The following is a 19,483-nucleotide window of genomic DNA, read 5'->3' on the forward strand; positions in this document are numbered from 1 at the left end:
ACATATCTTTTTTCTTTCCATTCCTCTTTTTTTCTTTTTTTTTTTTAATCTTTTCTTAACTTCTCTTTTTTTTCTTCTCTATTCCTACCTTTCTCATTCTCTATTTTCATTTTGTCTTTCTTTCCTACTTTCTTACATTTTATCCCATATGCATCAGTATACAAATAAAATACATCTACCCGCCCAGCAGCCTGTGTCCACCAATCAGAGTGCGTGCTGGAGGTGACCAATAGACAGGCCAGCCGGGCCTTGAAGTGAGGAGAGTCATGCTGTAGCCGGGGACACCTGGCTGTGTTATCTCTGCTCACCTGGCCGGACTGAGGTTCTCCGGGCCGGACTTTGCCGTCTGTCTGTCTGTGTCGGTGTATCTGTGTCGTGTGTCTGCACTCCCATCCAGGACGATTCATGGAAAAGTCCAAGAATTTCCGGATTGACGCTCTGCTGGCCATCGACCGCCCCAAAGCTCAGACTTCCCCCCTGGCTCTGGTCACTTCTTTATCCTCGTCCTCTCTATCCACCTCGGGCAGCCCTCCTTCTGATCACCCCGACATGAGGACAGAGAGTCCGTCACCCCCCAGGACTTGTGGACTGGTACCCAAACCCGGCTTCCTGAGCAGCCACCAGCACCCTGGCAGTATGATGACCCTACACCCCCCGGGGGGTGCAGGTATCCCCCCTCCGGCTTTCTATGGGCACCCCATGTACAGCTACTCAGCAGCGGCTGCCCTGGCAGCGGGGCAACACCCAGCCCTGTCCTACCCCTACTCACAGATCCAGGGAGCCCACCATCTCCACCCTGTGGACCCCATAAAGATCAGTGCGGGCACCTTCCAGCTGGACCAATGGCTTCGAGCTTCCACCGCTGGCATGATGCTGCCCAAGATGGCAGACTTCAACGGTGAGTACCCCAACATTATCACTGCAGGGGAGGGGGTTCAGCCGTGCTAAAGATGGTGGAAGTGGCATGGATCTGGTCTAAACTATGAATGCCACTGTGCCATCCACCAGCTATGACTGATGGCAAAGCTGCCAACCTATAGAGAGATCTAAAATGTGATGTGTGGTATGTTACAAAGGAGGCTCAGCCCTCCAGTATAAAGTATTATATTGTCATATTTTTATTATACTATTACAACTATGATGATGATGATGATTATACTATTACCACTATGATATTAGTAGTAGTAGTAGTAGTAGTAATAGTAGTAGTAATAGTAGTAGTATTGCTATTATTATATTATTATTATTATTATTCGGACACCTGAATGCCATATAGGACAGGCACTAGATATCTAAACAAAAACTACACAGGATTTTACAAAATCGTCTAAAATTCGATTTCTGTCAAATTTTTGATGGCTAGAAAATGGGAATAATGAGGCTGATTTACTAAAGGAGTTCAAGTTGTGTGAATAGTCACCTCAGCTGTCTCAATTATTCAATCATGTGACAAGCAAACTCCTGTTTACTCATTTCATCTGTACAGGATTAGATAATGAAAGTGAATATTCCTACAATGTATTATGTGAAAATTCTCCACTCATATAGCAAATCAGTCCAAGTGTATTTGTATCAATAGTCACTGTACATTTATTTGTTTATTACTTTATTGCTACATGTATTTTAATAACACTGAAATAAATGAACACAGTACAATTAAATATAATTAAATATATGTACAATAGGTATTACAGATTAGCTTGCGCAGCTATAATTTGAATTTGTTAATCAATGTGTGTATATATATATTAGCGCACTGACATTCATACCCATGCTCTGTATGACATACTAGAACACAAGGAAGACTATTTCATTACGTCTGACGTCATTCCATTAGATTTCAGGTGCTTTTTAGTGTTGTTGTAGCTCTTTTCTCCATAATCTGTGAATTCCTTGCTGGACAGGCTTCCTCTGTCCATTCTGCTTATATTCAGCAGTCTATAACAGGCCATTTAGCGCTGTGTGTCAGCTGGTAATGTTTGTACTGGGAGATGTCACAGAGGTGAGAGATTCTGAAGACGGGCCAGTCATGTACTGTTCCCCTGCAGTCCATTCCCCTCCAGGCTGACATCCTGCCCAGTGACCACAAGACTGCTTTCCAGTGTCCAGGGGGTCACCAGCCAGGCTGTGCAGAACACATCACACACATTCATGGTAACATTGATGTTTAGTACTCCAAAAGATGAAAGCCCCCTTTAAATGTTGTTTCTATTCGTTTTATAATGGCAGATTTGTAATATGGGTTCCTCTTTTATTAATACAAGTGTGATTATATAGGGTATTATTTTATTATTAAAGGGATAATTATATGATCATTAATGGGTGATATGGATCCTTATTTTATTAATGGATAGATAACTGTGTGATGATATGTGTTCTTATCAATGAATACAAGAATAATTGGGTGATGATATGGGGTATTTTATTAATAAATGGATATATATATATATAAATGGATATATATATATATTAACCATTTAAATAAGAAACCATATATACCTGTAATTATCCATTTATTAATAAAATAATACCCCATATCATCACCCAATTATTCTTGTATTCATTGATATATATATAGGTTCTCTTTAATTAATACAAGAATAACTGGGTGATGATATGAGCTCTTATGTCATGAATATAAGGGACGCTGTATGATGACAGTTTTTCATTTTATTCAAATAAGGATTATATGGGTTTTTAATTTAGTAATTGAAGGATAACCATGTGATGATATGGGGTTTTGTTTTATTAATACAAGATTAACTGGTTCAATGTGGGTTCTTATTTGAATAACTGTGTGAGTTTACGGGAACTTATTTTATTAATACATGGATGGTTATTATGTATTTTTATTTTATTAGCATATGGATAACTGTGTGATAAATATATTTTATAAGTACATGGATAGCAGTGTGAAGGCTTCCAGGCTGTGAATACAATCATACAATCACACATTCATATAATACATAATTGCAGGAATAATTATAAGTCTTGTGTCCAGTTAATTTCCTGTGTTTTTATTTATATATATATAGTGTATACACATATACTGTCTCTTCTATTGCCCCTTGGAGGCCTCATGATAGAACATTACCACAGACCACCCGACTGCCTATTGCAGCGCTATGTATCATCCCTGATGTGACACTTAAGTCTATTGCTTTTAATTAAAGCTGTAATGTATGAAGGCAACTAAACGGGGGTGTGGGCAGTCCTTAGAGATAATTAGTCTTCCCTCGGAATAATATAAAATAACTATTATATTCTACTATAGATACTTTATTTTTAATCGGATTTTTCCTTTAAATCAATGCAGTGTATATATGATTGGAGATTCTCTAACATAATTTAAACGTCTATTTTATTTTTCCATGTTTATTCTTTATTTATAATCACTTTCCTGTACAATAAATACACGTTATATGGAAAGGTATTTGTACTATTCAGGCACATTATATTTCTTGGGATGCACAGGTTATTGTCTAGTTTTCCGTGTGTCATCTGCGCTGTCCCTTTATCTGGACAGATATTTGCAGTGATGAGTAAATACGATAAGCAGAAAAATCCAAGGATCCTTGGTAAAACAAACATCAGATAGTTTATCAGATAGAGGGGATTACATCTTGAAACAAGGCTCTAGCACTTATCGGGCTGATTACAAATCAAAGCTCTGTCACATTGCTCCCTTTCATGTTCTCTAATAACCCGCGGGCACATTCCGGCCGGCTGAACTGGGAGCTTCACAAACGCCACCAAACTCCCGGCTCAATATTGTCCTGTGTGTACTACACCTGGCAGGCACAAGCATTTCTCTATATCTGTTCAGGGTTTAATCTTTGTCGTATTGGAATTGGGTATATTTATATATATTTTACAATATTAGAATAGTATAGAGTTAGAATAGTAGCAATATAACATTGCAAATATTGGAATAGTGTCAGTATTGTTTTTTTTTTTACTTTGGTGGATACTATGTCTAATAATAATAGTAAAAATAAAATAATAATAATAATAATTATTATTATTATTACTAGTAGTAGTAGTAGTAGCAGCACTGCTGTTGTTGTTATTATTATTATTATTTTCTTCTTCTAATTATTATTATCATTATTATTACTAGTGTTATTGTTGTTGCAGTTTTTGCTCTTCTTCTCTCCTTGCTCATGTCTTCTCTGTGTGTTCCTTGTCCTCACAGCTCAGGCTCAGTCCAATCTGCTGGGGAAGTGTAGAAGACCGAGGACAGCCTTCACCAGCCAGCAGTTGTTGGAGTTGGAGCACCAGTTCAAGCTGAACAAATACCTCTCCAGACCGAAACGTTTCGAGGTGGCCACGTCGCTGATGCTCACAGAGACCCAGGTACATTCCGTTCGGTATCGTCTCCACACCTTCCTTCTATTCTGGTTAAAGAATGGCAGGGACGGTATTGTGTGCTGGGAAGCTGGTGTGTTCATTAGTAAATCGCCTCTTTACTGTCACCACTTAGCTATGAGGTCAGTCCTTACTACTATATAAATGTACATTTTAATTCCCATATTTAAGAGAGAAGGTGAGCTTGTACTATATGTTGTCATATGTGTGGCTGGCTGTCATTGGCTCTAGAAATGTCCCTGGAAAGGTCTTTGCTTTAATCAAGGTCCATGTAAATTATACAATTGTAACACTGAATTATTAAGGAATGTTCTCACATATGCTTGTTACTTTTCCCTATAGCAGAAAGTTCGCTGAAAATGATTTATTGTTCTGGAACCTGCACTGCGGGTGTGAGTATAGCCTGTCACCTGGACATGCTGGACCTTGTAGTTCCGCCCGTTTATTGGTTGTGTCGGCAGTAGACATACTTTAGGGAGCAGTTACTAATAGTAACTAATCAGATATTATTTATTATACTTAAATACGAAGACTGGCTGGTTACCATAGGTTATGTGACCTGTGCTTGGGGTTTCCATAACTCTGCCCAAAGGACACATGTAGCATATGTATGGAACTGGACGACCTATGGTGGGGATATGAATAAAGATCTGGATTTATAGAAAAGAATATAGATCCAGAGGAGCAGGGGGACACAGTGATATGATATCCGAGATGAGACAATGACAGCGAATGTTGTAATGGGGCCGATAGGAGTTCTTTTTATCCCTGTCAACTCAGTCAGACACAAGAGGACCTAATAAAACTAAGATTGCTCTTGATCTGGTTGTTGGAAATGAGCAGTGAACAAGGACTATAGCCTGGGAAAGACTGTAAATCAGACTCAGATGTTGTTGCATCCCTCTCCTGTTTAACAATAATAGAATGTGTCACTGAAGTCTTAGATGTGAGCTGAGAAGGGTCCAGAATAGTGTCAGCAGCCTGTAATATCTGATATATGACAAGACTGAGATACCTGCCTGTGTTCTAGAATTATAGAGAGGGGAGCTATAGATTACAGGTGCCTTTGGAGTGCCACATTACAGGTGGAATCATTCCTTGGGAGACATGATTTGCAATGGAAGCCATGCCTTGGGAGAACAAAGTTATAGGTGGAGCCATTACATAGAAAAAGTAGATTACAGGTAGACCTATGCCTTGGGAGTAAGAACTGACCCTTGCTTTGTGAAAACCTAATTACAAGCGAAACCATTCCTTGGAAGAATTAGATTACAGGTAGACGAATGAGTTGATAGTGATACATTAAAATTAGAGCTATCATTAGAAGAATGATATAACAAGTAGTCCCATGGCTGGGAAAACTAAGTTAGAGGTGGATACTTTCCTTGGAAGAATTATATAACAAGTAGACCCATGGTTGGGAGAACTGAGTTAGAGGGATACTTTCCCCGGAAGAATTATATAACAAGTAGACCCATGGCTGGGAGAACTAAGTTAGAGGTGGAGACTTTCCTTGGAAGAATGACATAACAAGTAGACCCATGGCTGGGAGAACTAAGTTAGAGGTGGAGACTTTCCTTGGAAGAATTATATAACAGGTAGATGCATGACTTGGAAGTGATACATTTAAATTGGCGCTATCATTGGAAGAATTAGATAACGAGTAGACACATGGCTTGGGAGAACTAACTACAGGTGGAGTCATTCCTTGAGAATTAGATTACAGGTAGACTTATGCATTGACAGAGCTACATTAAAGTTGGAGCTATCCTTGGAAGAATTAGATAACAAATAGACCCATGGTTGGGAGAACTACAGGGGAAACTCGAATAATTAGAATATCGTGCAAAAGTAATTGCAGTAAGTGCTGCAAAAGGGGCCCAAACCAAGTACTGAGTACATATGCATGCTTGTACTTTTCAGAGGTCCGATATTGTTCTATGTACAATCTTTGTTTTATTGATTGCATGTAATAATCTACTTTTTTGAGGTTGTGGATTTGGGGTTCTTGGGGTTTTCATGAGCTGTAAGCCATAATCATCACAATTATGACAAATCACGGCTTGAATTATCTTGCTTTGCATGTAATGAGTCTATCCCATATATTAGTTTCACCTTTTAAGTTGCATTAGTGAAATAAATGAACTTTGCACGATATTCTAATTATTCGAGTTTCACCTGTAAGTTAGAGGCTTCCCCTGGTGGAGACTTTAGAATTATATAACAAGTAGTCCCATGGCTGGGAGAACTGAGTTAGAGGTGGATACTTTCCTGGAAGAATGATATAACAAGTAGACCCATGGTTGAGAGAACTGAGTTAGAGGTATACTTTTCTTGGAAGAATTATATAACAAGTAGACCCATGGCTGGGGGAACCAAGTTAGAAGTGGAGACTTTCCTTGGAAGAATTATATAGCAGGTAGATAGATGCATGACTTGGAAGTGATATACATTTAAATTGGCGCTATCATTGGAAGAATTAGATAACAAGTAGACCCATGGCTAGGAGGACTAAGCTAGAGGTGGATACTTTTCTTTGAAGAATTAGATAACAAGTAGACACATGGCTAGGAGGACTAAGCTAGAGGTGGATACTTTTCTTTGAAGAATTAGATAACAAGTAGACACATGGCTTGGGAGAACTAACTACAGGTGGAGTCATTCTTTGAGAATTAGATTACAGGTAGACTTATGCATTGGCAGAGCTACATTAAAGTTGGAGCTATCCTTGGAAGAATTGGATAACAAATAGACCCATGGTTGGGAGAACTAAGTTAGAGGCTTCCCCTGGTGGAGACTTTCCTTAGAAGAATTAGCAAAAGGTATAGAGGAGCCACTTCTTGGCCCCTTGGCTCCATTAAAATGCAGGTCGACTCTCTGCCTTGGGACAACTAAATAAAGGTGGAGCCGTGCCTTGGAAGAATTACACTTCATGTCTTGTGAGAGCAGGTGGAGCAATTTCTCGGGGTGGGGGTGTCGGGGTTGCATTACAGATGGAGCCACTATTGGGAGAGTTGGGTTACAGGTGGAGGCATTTCTCAGGAGACCAAAGATTCCAATCTCCTTTATAACATTCAGTCCGGGGCAATATAACAGACCCCTTATCACACTCATTTTATTTTCCATCCTATTGTGTGTTTTATGTGAACAGCTGCTGGATACATCGGATCACACCTGGAGCTTTACATGGGCTCCTTCTAGGCTTCTATGGTCAAATAAAGAGCCATCTATCGCCCCTTCATACCTGTACAATATACAGAACTATAGAGCAAAGGAGTAAAGAGGATGTTGATTGATATTTATACTCATCGGTTTAACCAGCTAATATACTCAATAAATCGGTGGAATCCGGCACAGCGTGGAGGGTCTGCATGTAGTGAAATTATCGGGTTCGACTGCACACTGCTACCTCCCCTATTAAATACTGCACATAAAGACAAAGGAGGTGGATGTACTAAAGGAAAATACTTATCCACTTATTATGTAAACCCTAACAATGAACTTCATTTATTTGCTCCCCTTTAGTTTAATATGTCATGGAAGCGTTTGGTCACATCTATTTGATAAGTGCAACAAAAAGGACGCTCTTGTCAGAAATTCGAAGCTGTGCTGTGTCCCTATACTCTTCCTGTATAATCTCAAGGCTAATTATTCCAAAAGTTCTTTAGAATAATCAGCCTTTATGTTGTAGAGATCTGAAAGTGGGAGTGGTTGTGTAGTTTAGCAAAAGAAACTGGGCAGGGCTGACAACACATCAGGATTTAGGAGCAGATTGAATCTCTAGCAAATCAATAGCTATTTTTCTATATTTGTAGTGTCATTAAAGAGATACAACATATATACATGTGCAGATATAACTTATATACATGTGCAAGTATTGTGTACTGCACATGTTCTTTTTATTTTTTATTTTGCCATGACATACGCTTTAATTAACTGAATGCCTTCATAGTGAATAATGTGAAGCTGTGCTCACCTGGAATACAATCATGTGATTGGGAAATTAAAATATAATGATTTTTCATTGGATGATTGAAGTAAATGCAACGTTAACTGCTGAGAATATTCACTGCAAAGGAAAACAGTCTGACACCTTAGAAAATCAACCGTATAGTATAGATGCATCGCATTGGCTGATAAATAATGCATCCTGTAAAAATGTAAACTCTATCTATCTATCTATCTATCTATCTATCTATCTATCTATCTATCTATCTATCTATCTAAATATATATATATATGTAAGGTGTTGCATGATGACTAAATTGGATAAATAATGGCATATTTAGTCAGTAACATATTGATTGCAAATATCAAATCATAAATGGACTTTCACTGGTTGCACCAGCACTTTATTCTGATCGGTCTGGGCTATGACTTCTTTATTGGTTAGTACTGGTATTCCTCTCCTTATTTTTGTTTTTCTTGCTCATACCGACACAAGACAGCACAGATCTTGCTTCCAGTAATCCCAGCTATCTGGAGATCTATTAATACATAGCAGTGTGTGCAGCGCTAGATGCATTACATTACACTGACCCCCCTCCCTGCAGCTGCAAAACGTTATATATAATAAACCTGGTTCTGTGTGCTGTCCATAATACAGATGTCAGTGAGTGAACATATAGGACTGACAGGCTTCTTGTCTGCTGACAATGGGGGACGATCTCTATGGAGGGACCCATGCCCACGCACCTCCTGCACACCTGAGGATCGGGAGCCTCTTCTTGCCTTTGTCTCTTTCAGCTATTTTCTGTCATTTACATCGTATACTCATTTGAAGTTGAAAGATGTTTAGTAGATTGTATCAAGTTGCAGAAATAATTTAAAAAAGATACTTTGTAATACAGAGGGGGGAAAAATACATTGTACAAAACATCAGTTTCTGGGGCTGTCTCTAAACTGATTATTGCCTGAAAACCTTAAATGAAACAAATTATAATCAGTGTCACAACTGTTTCTGAGATCGCCTGCCTATATAGAACCGGGGCACTGATGACGTCAGGAATTGCAATCTGTTTGTAACTCCTTGCAGAACATTGGAATCTGCATTATTGCTGCTCTTTCTATTGAGTTGGTAATCGGGGAATGGTTTGCAAATGCTGCAGGGCAGGGTGTGGAGATATTTACTCCAACCATCCAATCATTCTCTCCATATAGAATCCCAAGCAGACATATTCTATAGAATGTTAATATCCATGAAGGCTGAAACAACTACAAGCAAGGCAGGGAAAGATGCTATTGTTATTGTCATGTTCTGCATTTTAGCAATTTCAATCATTTTATCATGTTCTCCATATAGAATCCAATCAGAGATATGTTATAGAATGTTTATGTCCATGAAGGGTGAAACAACTACAAACAGAAAGGATGCTATTGTCATGATCATGTTCTGCATTTTAACATGAATTACTGTAACATATCTGCCAGCTTCCCGTGGGATGTTCTAGGATTAGTCTATGGAATTTGATATCTGGAGATATCCCTCGATTACAGCTGTGCCAAAGATCCAATTTGTTTATTAATTTTAAATTCTAGTTCATGTTCTTTGAGCTTTTCATGGTTTTTTTTAAGAGAAATATTTAAATGAAACAATACATTTCAGTTTAATAAAATAGGAATATCAGCATTCCTTCCTCATCTAAGTTAATTTTGTGTCAGAAATGATTAAACAGTATTTATAAAGTGCCAACGGTTGGCGCAGCACTTAGCAAAATAAAGGTAGAAAATACAGTTACAATTACAATAGAAGATGATTAGAAGTACCCTTCTCATGAGAGCTTCCAGTCTAAAAGGAGAGCCAGTGATACCAAAGGTAATACATATAAGGGATGAGCTGATGCAGGAGGTATAGAAGTGCAGATTTTAGGTGGAGGTGGGATAGGTGTCACTGAAGAGATGAGTTCTCAGGTATCCCCTAAAGGCAGACAGAGTAGGAGATAGCTGGATAGGTTGTGGTAGGGAGTTCCAGAGAACGGAGAGGATATGGAGAAATTCTGAAGCATAGGAGGAGGTGTTGAGGAAGCAAGAGAGCAATAGGTCTTGGGAGGAGTGGAGTGGATGGTTTGGGTGATATTTTGAGATGAGGTTGTGATGGAGTTTGGGGCAGAGTTGTAGATGGCTTTGTATGTTGTTGCATGTTTTTGTGGTCAATCATTGTTTTTAATTAAGTAAATCTACCTTGGGCACAAAGGTGTGATCTGGCCTCTGAACCATTAATGACAGACCATGGTACAGATACTCACATTTTTGAAGTGTAAACATGCATGCATGTTGCCCTTTGGGGAGGGAGCGGTTTGCAGATACACTTGGTACTATACCTCATTCAGAGCAAAAACAATATGTACTGGTTAAAAATAAAATTGTATGATTATAACCTCCCTTCAATGCTTGGGAAGGAGATGTATGACGTGGTTTGAGAGGACCTACACATTTACAGCTGGGTGAGCATTTGTCCCAGTACTGGATGTTATGTGGAAACCTCCAAGTGTCTTTCCCTGTGATTTGAAGTGTATACTATAATGGTTGCATTTCTCTAATTTCCCTCCGGACAGAGTTGAGGGGATAGGTTTGTAACATATACAGATATACAGCTATATTTAAAGGTAAAACAATAATAATTACGTGCAGTAACCCATAACATCTAACAAGAGTTCCCTTAAATTCAGATCGTGAATTCTGATTGGTTGTTATGGCTCTCTGCACTTTACACATTGCTCTATGCCTTACTAAAATGTCCTAAGACACCCCCACCAGTTTTAATATGGGATTTTAAAAGGTCTGAATGTGTCATTTAGAATAATGAAGACATCCTATATATAAGCATTTCTCATTGGTTTTCAAATTATATAGATTGCATAGAATAGGAAGCACTTAGATCAGGTTGAACATTTGGGATCATTTTTAGCTTTGTTATAGCATGAGCGGTATAATAGAATGGTTTGTTTTTCGGACTGAATCTTTCAGCGTGTGGAGAATTGCTTAAATTCAAATTAAAAGAAAATGTATACCATGATATTATACCCTGTTGGATTTACATACAAAATCATGGCAGCATTTTGCAATCAGTTTTCTAAGAATGTTCAACTTACAACAAAAAAAATATTTAACCCCAACTTACATTTCTGCTTCACGTGATGAAATATTACTTGAAAAAAAAAAATGAACACCAACAAAACCCAGCAATATATTTTAAGATATTCTAACTTAACTTTCTATGTTTTTCCAATTTGAGATACAGTAGAATCCCCATAATCCGGCATTAAAGCAACCAGCACTCTCAAGCAACCAGAAAAGAAAAAATCGAGGACATAATATGTCCTCATTTTTTTTTTTTTGCCGTTTGCTTGATAGACATGTGCACACAAAAATGTTTTTGTTACCAACTAAATTTATCTCTGTTTTCATCTTGCTGTGGCCGACAGCTAGATTCTGCAGCTGGCAGGTAAATGTGATCAACGGGCAGTGGGCGTGTGCAGTAGCCAGCCTGCAATTGGCTATGGCAATTAGAAATAGCCAATAGCAGAATCTAGCCAGCAGATGAAAGGGGCGAGGGGAGTGGGTGAGGGGGTTGCTTGAGAGATTATAGTAGCTTTCAAGCAATCAGAAACTACAGTTATCCGGCATCTAACAATCCCCATGGGTACTGGATAACTAGGAGTTTACTGTATTTAGTTTCTTTCATTACAAATATGTCAATTCTGTGAATCATACAAAATGAATGTTGAGAAAGGCTTTTCTGTATTACCAAACATAGTCAAATTTACATTCCCAATGAAAATGCATCACTATTGTGATGTGTCCACTTGAAGCCTTAAAGTGGAATTAAAGTTTAAAAAAAAAAAGCTGGAGCTTTTAGCCATAATGTGCTAGTGATCCCCGTGCAGCGCTGCACTCCTCCCTCGCCAGTGCTTCCATCTTCCTCCGGATCTCCTTCCAGGCATGCGCACAGGAGTTAATTCATCTCAGCATCCCGAGTCAATGTACTGAGCTTTGCATGCCTGGCTCTAATCATTCAATGTTCTTTGGGGTTTTGCCTGAGAATTTCAGACACTGGGCTTGATGTCTTAGTGGAAAAGAGCGTAGTCCCTTTACAAAGTGAATGCTCACGTAGTTTAATGTGTATTTCCACTTATGCAGTCAATTTTTGCTCCTATTCACACAGCATACCTAAGAATAATTTAAAGATATGTCTGACCTTTCTGGTTGATTCTTTGGAGTAGCCTGCAATGTTCAGAATATCTTGCAAAGTTCAATTAGATGCACAAAAAGTGCCTCTAATATACAATGTACTACCCAAGTCTTGAAATGTTTAACCCTTTATTAGGACAGATATATATTACAACTGATAATGAGATCTGCCAGTCCCCTCCTTAACATTACATAGAGGGGAAAAGCTAGGTAAGATTTTTAAGCAAGTAGAAAGCAAGTAATATAAGCAGCATTGTTTACTAAGTTATGATATGTGAATGGGAACGTGTGAGAAATATTAAGTAGGTGTTATATCAATTTAGCTGCAAAAGTGGAAATGCACTTTAATCCTGAGGTGAAGCTGTGTTCAGTTCAATCATTTAATAGTGCGCAAGCAAAAATCCTGTTTTTAATTTAGGTTTCCCTTGTATATTTTTATTTAAAGTGCACACAGCTTCATCGAATTTATTAAGCTAAGTAAACAGCCTCTACTCTATTGGTGAATCAACCCCATGAATTCAAATTTAAGACATTATTGGCAGCATCTAAAAACAACAGAATTTTCCAATCAAAAAAAGTTAAAGTGTTGGTGCCATTTTTTAGTCAAAAAGCCTGCAGCTCTCTATAGATGACAAAAAAGCTGAAGGATAATAACAAAAAAATATAGAAAGTACCTGATTGGGAGTTTTCACTCCCAATCAGTCCATCTATCATGGGTCCCAATAAGAGATGGCCTCTCCTTGGAATAAATGGGAGTCGAGGGACTGTGCAGGAGATTTTACAGCAGCGGCCATGGAGCTTGCTGTGGGCCTCACAGAATGGATCGTTCAGGAGCTTGGAAAGGGGAAACCTTTGGGTTTGTGCTGGTTGTGGGCGGTTTAAAAAAACAGTGTATGAAACAGAGACAGTTATCTTTTAATGAATACTCAACTGCATTCATTTGATTTTAATATATGCTTTAATGCTTATGGCTATTTTATCCCATTTGTTCTTCCTATATGAAAGACAATTGGGTAAGTGCTAGGCATTAAAAGAGATATAAGGATTTACTTTTGCCAAAACCAAACCACAGTAGGGCGTACATATATACTGGTGTTCCTATGTTCTGCCACTAATCTAATAATTTCATCTTCATGTATGTTGCACTGTTTGTACCCACTTACCATGGCAATAGAAATAACATCATGTGAAAAGGAAATGTATATTTTTATCTATTTTTTTTCTGCAAGGAGTATTTAACCAGCGTAATTCTTCTGATCCTGGGAACACACTGTGCGTGGTCTAAAAACAATCTATGCAGGTCCCATTGAGCATCAATCATTTTTGCATAACAACACACAGAAGTCAGAGCTTAGTCAGAGCTGCAGTTATGGTGGAGAGCAGTTCTGTCAAGCTGGATACATGGATTACTATCTGATTGTACAACCTCTATACAATTTCCTACCAGAAACTATGTATTGTGGTAGTTGACTAAAGATTGCATTCAATTGTTATCCAGTTAGGTAGACACTCACTCAAAAAATCGGTTACTGGTCAAAAATAAGCCTCTCAAAGATGTACCAATATTGTAGTAATATAGATAGCATGCAAATGTCTTATTATGGCAGTATTCACTAAGATGATATCAGTAAAGTAAGCTCTGGTTGGTTACTGTGGACTGTGGTTTAATGTACATTGTGAATCATCAAAATAATTTGTATTGCCTAAATGAAATAGATGCATAGTTCTAATTTATATATATTTTTACACGGAGATTGATATACGTACAGAGACATTGCATATCTGCACTAAAACCTTGATCTTTTCTCTTAATTATCTGGTTTGTTATTTTGAAATCGCAGTATAAAGCAAAAGTAATGGTGAAAAAAAAAATCTGGGTTTAACCAATCATTTTTAGCATATAAATTGCTAATGGTACACATAACTGGCGGCGTGGCAAGAGTGGGTCCATTTCGTAAATACATTGTGCTGGAAGGTGTCCCTCTTTCTGATCTCAGAAAGTTGGGAGGTATGGCTTTGAATAAACTATTTTCCTCAGTACAAATCCTCCAAGCTGTCACCCTTTCATTTGCAGAGGCCTTTCCTTAAACGATCTGAATAATCGCATATTGAGTTATAAACACTCCAATTTGGTGGTTGAACTCTTGCTTTGTGCTACAGAGATTTAAACAAAGGTGCCAAAACCAAAGCTTTTCCACTGCTGACTACTTAGAAACACCTTAGATAAGTCATAGCAGTCTCTAGTTTGTTTTAGTCATTCCGAGAAAATGTCGACCTTGCTTTGGATAGGATTGATTTTCTTTATAGGCCGCAGTACACTGCAGAAAACGTGTTTACCGAATTTGATCCCCGAACTGACATTGTTAAACCTTCATTTTATGGTTCTCTGATGTTAAAAATATTTGTTTTTGACTATATATTGTCACTCATTTTTTATTACATTTATTATTATGAGCCTTTCATTGACCAAGCAAGGACAGACAATGCAATGCTCAACCTACCGGAGAGGTAATATCAAAGACCATTCACTCTGGTTCAAGTGACAGTTATGAACACGGCTTCAATAAAACAGTCACACTAGGCCGGAGTCCAAGCCTCGGAGCTTGAGTAGCTCAGAACGGCCATTGCCAAATCCTTCCTCTGTCTCACACCAGATGTTCTTACAGTACAGCAATCAACCTTGACTACATTTTATTCTAATGCTAAAGCTTGATTAACATTTGGAAATAAATACTCACACGGAAAGCTACAGATATCACAATTGCTGTAAGGGATTCTTTCACTCTGTTACATTATCAGACTCCATAGTTGTTTTATATATATAAAGCACTGGGGGGTCCCTGGGTTGAATCGTGGTCAGGACACTATCTGCATGCAGTTTTCATGGTCTCCTGTGCTGTGGGTTTCCTTTGTGTACACACTGCAAAATACATGCTGGAAGGTTATTTGGCTCCCGTCTAAATCAACCCTAGTATGTGTGCATGTGAGGTAGGGACCCTAGATTGTGAGCTTCTTGAGGACCGGGACTGATGTAAATTGTTGGCACTATAAAAATACCTGTAATAATAATGATTTTCAATAACAACTTAAAATTGAACCTAATACAAAATACTTTTTGATTTCACTGTAGATGCAAATAATTGGTGAATACTTTTCATAATCCAAATATTTATATCATAAAAACCTATAGCATTGCCCTAATAACCTTCCTATCAAAATGCTTTTCGTGCATTTAGTAGGTAATGAAATCGTTGAGGTTTTGTATGGTTGGCTATGTAGTAGGTGGTGGCCCTTTTGTTCCATTAGTCACCATTCCTGCTTTTTCCCAACAGGTAAAAATCTGGTTCCAGAACAGACGTATGAAGTGGAAGAGAAGCAAGAAGGCAAAGGAACAAGCTGTCCAAGATGCAGAGAAACAACAGAGAGGAAACAAGGGCAGCTGTGAAGAAAAGTGCTCAGAAGACAATCAGGAAGAGAAAAGCCCATCCTACCATGTTCACTCCAGAGGGGAGTCACTGAAAGCAGGCAGCCGCATTCCCAGAGACTATACAGACAGTGAAGAGGAGGAGGATCGAGATGATGATGAGGATGATGAGCATAGAGATGATAAGCACTTCTACCATCACTCGACTGACTGTACCTCTGAGGAGGAGGACAGCAGCCAACAGCAGAGCAATCAGCTACACTGAGACTTGGACAGTGCCCCTTTCTTCCCCTCAAAGGCCTATCCCAAGGTCCTCCAAGCCGCTGCAGTATTGTTTATGGGGGCCAGACTCCCTTTCATCATATCTAAGAAAAGAATGGAAGATAAAGAGAAAATTTACCCCAAAATGACTTTTACTAAGTTGACAAGTAACTCCATCATGGAGACCTCTACGTCTTGCTCAGGTGCCATTTGCCCCACTCTTTCATTTTTTCAATGACTCTTGTTGAGTTTTGCAGCTGTTTCCCATAAACACCCCTCAAAAGCTGGAGATAAGTAAGACAGACATTGTCCCACCTGCTTCCTGTAAGATGAAGGAATATATTGACACTAAGGACAGGTAGTGGGTCCATTGAGTCAAAACAACTTGTGCTTATTCTATATATGTTTACTTCACGAATGGTAAACCTGCTGGAGATATTATGACTATATACTGTATTTTTGTATATTGTATTTATAAAGAAATACCTCTACTTATGCATGCTAAATTATGATTTAGCTTTTTTTCCATCCTAACGATGGTGTGTAAAATAAATTTGTTTTATACTAAAAAAGTTTATCCAGATTTGTTTTTTAGTTACGGATAACACGATTGCAAAAGTAGCGTGTAAAATATATAATTTTTTTGTCACCAAGATTTGTCACCAATCACAATGAAACCTACCTTGGAAGCTTGAATGTGATTGGTTACACAGGAATCAGAGAGAGAATAGAGAGCTGGGAAGTAACAGCACAAGCTTTACCTTGTAGCAATAAAAAATTAATGGCATTTACTTGTGTGGCAGATGCACCCGCGGCATAGTAGGGTGATGGTGCTGCGAGATACCGTTGGTAATAGTAGAATACAGCAATTAGAGGTGATCTTTTTTTTGGAGCAAATGTTTATTAATACACCATATACACGTTCTGTGACTGTGTGTCACTTCATCAGTGATTATGTGTGGCGCAGGTTCTATCCCGGTCGGAAAAGCCCCCTATGCCAGGTTCCACACCATAGAACCCATTATATTCCATCTATTCTCTTTTTTCTTTTTTTTCGGTGGATACCTCTAAGGGGTCTATTCACTAAGCTGCCGTAGGCAGCCAAGTGAATGACCGACCTGAAGCGAAGTGAGCCGAACGCTGTTCGGCTATTCACTTCAGGCTGGTACGGCTGAAATCAGCTGCACATCGGGTGGCTTTGAGTGGCTTCAGGTCGGCCGAACATGCTCGGCCTTCACCTCGGCTCAGTCGGGGGCCTGGGGCCGAAGCTAGCCGAAGGATCAGCCGAAGCTATGGCTAGATCCTTCGGCTGCTTCGTGAATAGACCTGTAAGGTTTTTTTTTTTCCTTTCTATCCCTCTTTGAGCACCACCATTCAATATATACTATAGCTCAATCTTCAGGTCGTAAAACTCACCCTGTGAGGTGCCCTATGTATTCTGACAGTGAGTTACAGAAAGGCCAGACAAACTGAGGAATAGAAATTAAAGTCAGTACTGACTTGTGGTGCAATTGGAAGAAGATGGCATGATTTCAAGACAAGGCTGGAGAACTACTAGGTGTAGCATGTTTAATTACTTACTATGTAAAGCCATCATCAAAGAAATCTGTTCCTTTAAAGGACACTTTACAGTTAAAGTATAATATGTTGCAGCTGACAGTCCTTAGACGTGGTGGCTGTATTCATTTTATTTCTCCAGGCTTTTTGCTCTTTATTTTCACTAGGTGATCCTGCCAGGAACGCACTTCATATCCTACGCTGACAACACTCACTCACTGTGCTGTATCTATGTAGAGGTAGCACTGAAACTCTAGGAAAGGACTACAGAACACCTTCTCTTCTACTCTTCCCCAAAACATAGGGGGGTGTTTTTTGTCTGTTTATATGCAAACCTTATCAGGGTTTTTTTTCAGACCTAGACGGACTCTGAGGTAATTGGATGTAAATGGACGCACACTTTTTTACATCCGGCTGCCCACATACCTAACATTGAGCTTACGATCAGATTTGCCTGAAAAGCCAATAGGTGGATCTGATCAGAACAATGGTGTGAAAGGGGCCTTACTGTTGCTGGTCATGCATGGGGCAACTTTGGAGGCTGCTATTAGCTTTCAACCACAGCAAGCTGCCATCAAAGGATTTAACTATTTCTCAGTTTCAGGTATGTAAATCATTGAGGTTGGTGAGGAAATCAGTTTAAAACACCTTTGCGCTGGCATTGCAGCAGTTTTGATAGATTACAGCTGGTAGAAGGCTCCAAATTCTCCACTAAAATTGCTTAAAGAAATACTCTGGGCAGAAATATTCTTGCAGTGGGACACTGCAAGGGTTAAGTCCTTGTTTTCGTCTAGGAAAAAAGATATACTCACCTGAACCTTGCTCGCTGCTAGACCAGTCCCTGAAGCCTTTCTCCCCCTTTGTTCCTGTAGTCTAAGGTCATGTGAGTCATCCAGAGATGTACATCCCTATGTGGGTATATGTGTCTGTACGCAAGTACCATTGTATACCCATGTACAGCCATTGACTTCAGGGGGAGGATGTACACAGCACAACACCTGTGGCTTCCTGGCGGAGTGAAATATACATTGTACGGTATATTTTAATTATTTTATATTATTACTACCGTATTACTATTATAGTATTATACAAGACAAGCTGTATTTATTATTTTAAAGGGTAATTCCACTTTCCCAGCTGAATTTGGGAAAATGGAATTCCCCCCTCCCATCTGCCTCTCTCCCCCCCCCCCCCGATATACTTACCTTTGGGCGAACAGTCCTTCCCTTCCGCCTCTGTACCCCGTACATGACAGAGCAGCCCTGCGATCTGTATTTTGAATTTCGCTTGCAAATGGCGGCGTTTATTGGTTGAGAACCGCTTCTGACCAATGAGAAGTGCTTCTGACCATGCTGATGAATAAGAAGCACTTCTTGCTAAGAAGCGCTTCTCATTGGTCAGCACAGTCAGGTGACCGCGCTGACCAATTAATTTTTGTAATTTGCAAGCGAAGTTCAAAACACAGAATACATGGCTGCGCTGCCTTGTATGGAGTCCCAGCAGGGCCGGTGCTAGACTATTTTGCACTACAGGCAAGACCAGCTACTTCCACCCCCCAGCCCCCCTCCCGCACAGCTCCATTCTCCTGCCAACTAGCTTCCGCAGGCAACAGGTGAATGTAAACAGCTGGGAGCAATAGCCAGACAGCTATTGGCTATTTTAATTTCAAATAGCCAATAGCAG

General features: G+C 39.2%; 1 protein-coding gene across 1 annotated transcript; it reads left to right on the forward strand.

The window, feature by feature from the left end:
* The first annotated feature begins 405 nt into the window (after positions 1–405).
* MNX1 (motor neuron and pancreas homeobox 1) lies at positions 406–16,247 on the forward strand. Its single transcript, XM_018553984.1, has 3 exons — positions 406–898; positions 4,196–4,356; positions 15,891–16,247. The coding sequence occupies exons 1-3, from the start codon at positions 406–408 to the stop codon at positions 16,245–16,247; spliced, it is 1,011 nt and encodes a 336-aa protein (XP_018409486.1).
* Positions 16,248–19,483: the final 3,236 nt, after the last annotated feature.

Source organism: Nanorana parkeri, unplaced genomic scaffold (assembly GCF_000935625.1).
Source record: "Nanorana parkeri isolate BGI_ZX_2015 unplaced genomic scaffold, ASM93562v1 scaffold137, whole genome shotgun sequence".
NCBI lineage: Eukaryota > Metazoa > Chordata > Amphibia > Anura > Dicroglossidae > Nanorana > Nanorana parkeri.

What these genes read in the sequence shown, in the direction of transcription:
- MNX1 (XM_018553984.1), top strand. Translation starts at nt 406, where the DNA reads ATGGAAAAGTCCAAGAATTTCCGGATTGACGCTCTGCTGGCCATCGAC. An exon ending in CAAGATGGCAGACTTCAACG is followed by an intron (nt 899 to 4,195) that starts GTGAGTACCCCA and finishes TTGTCCTCACAG; the next exon opens with CTCAGGCTCAGTCCAATCTG. An exon ending in TGATGCTCACAGAGACCCAG is followed by an intron (nt 4,357 to 15,890) that starts GTACATTCCGTT and finishes TTTTCCCAACAG; the next exon opens with GTAAAAATCTGGTTCCAGAA.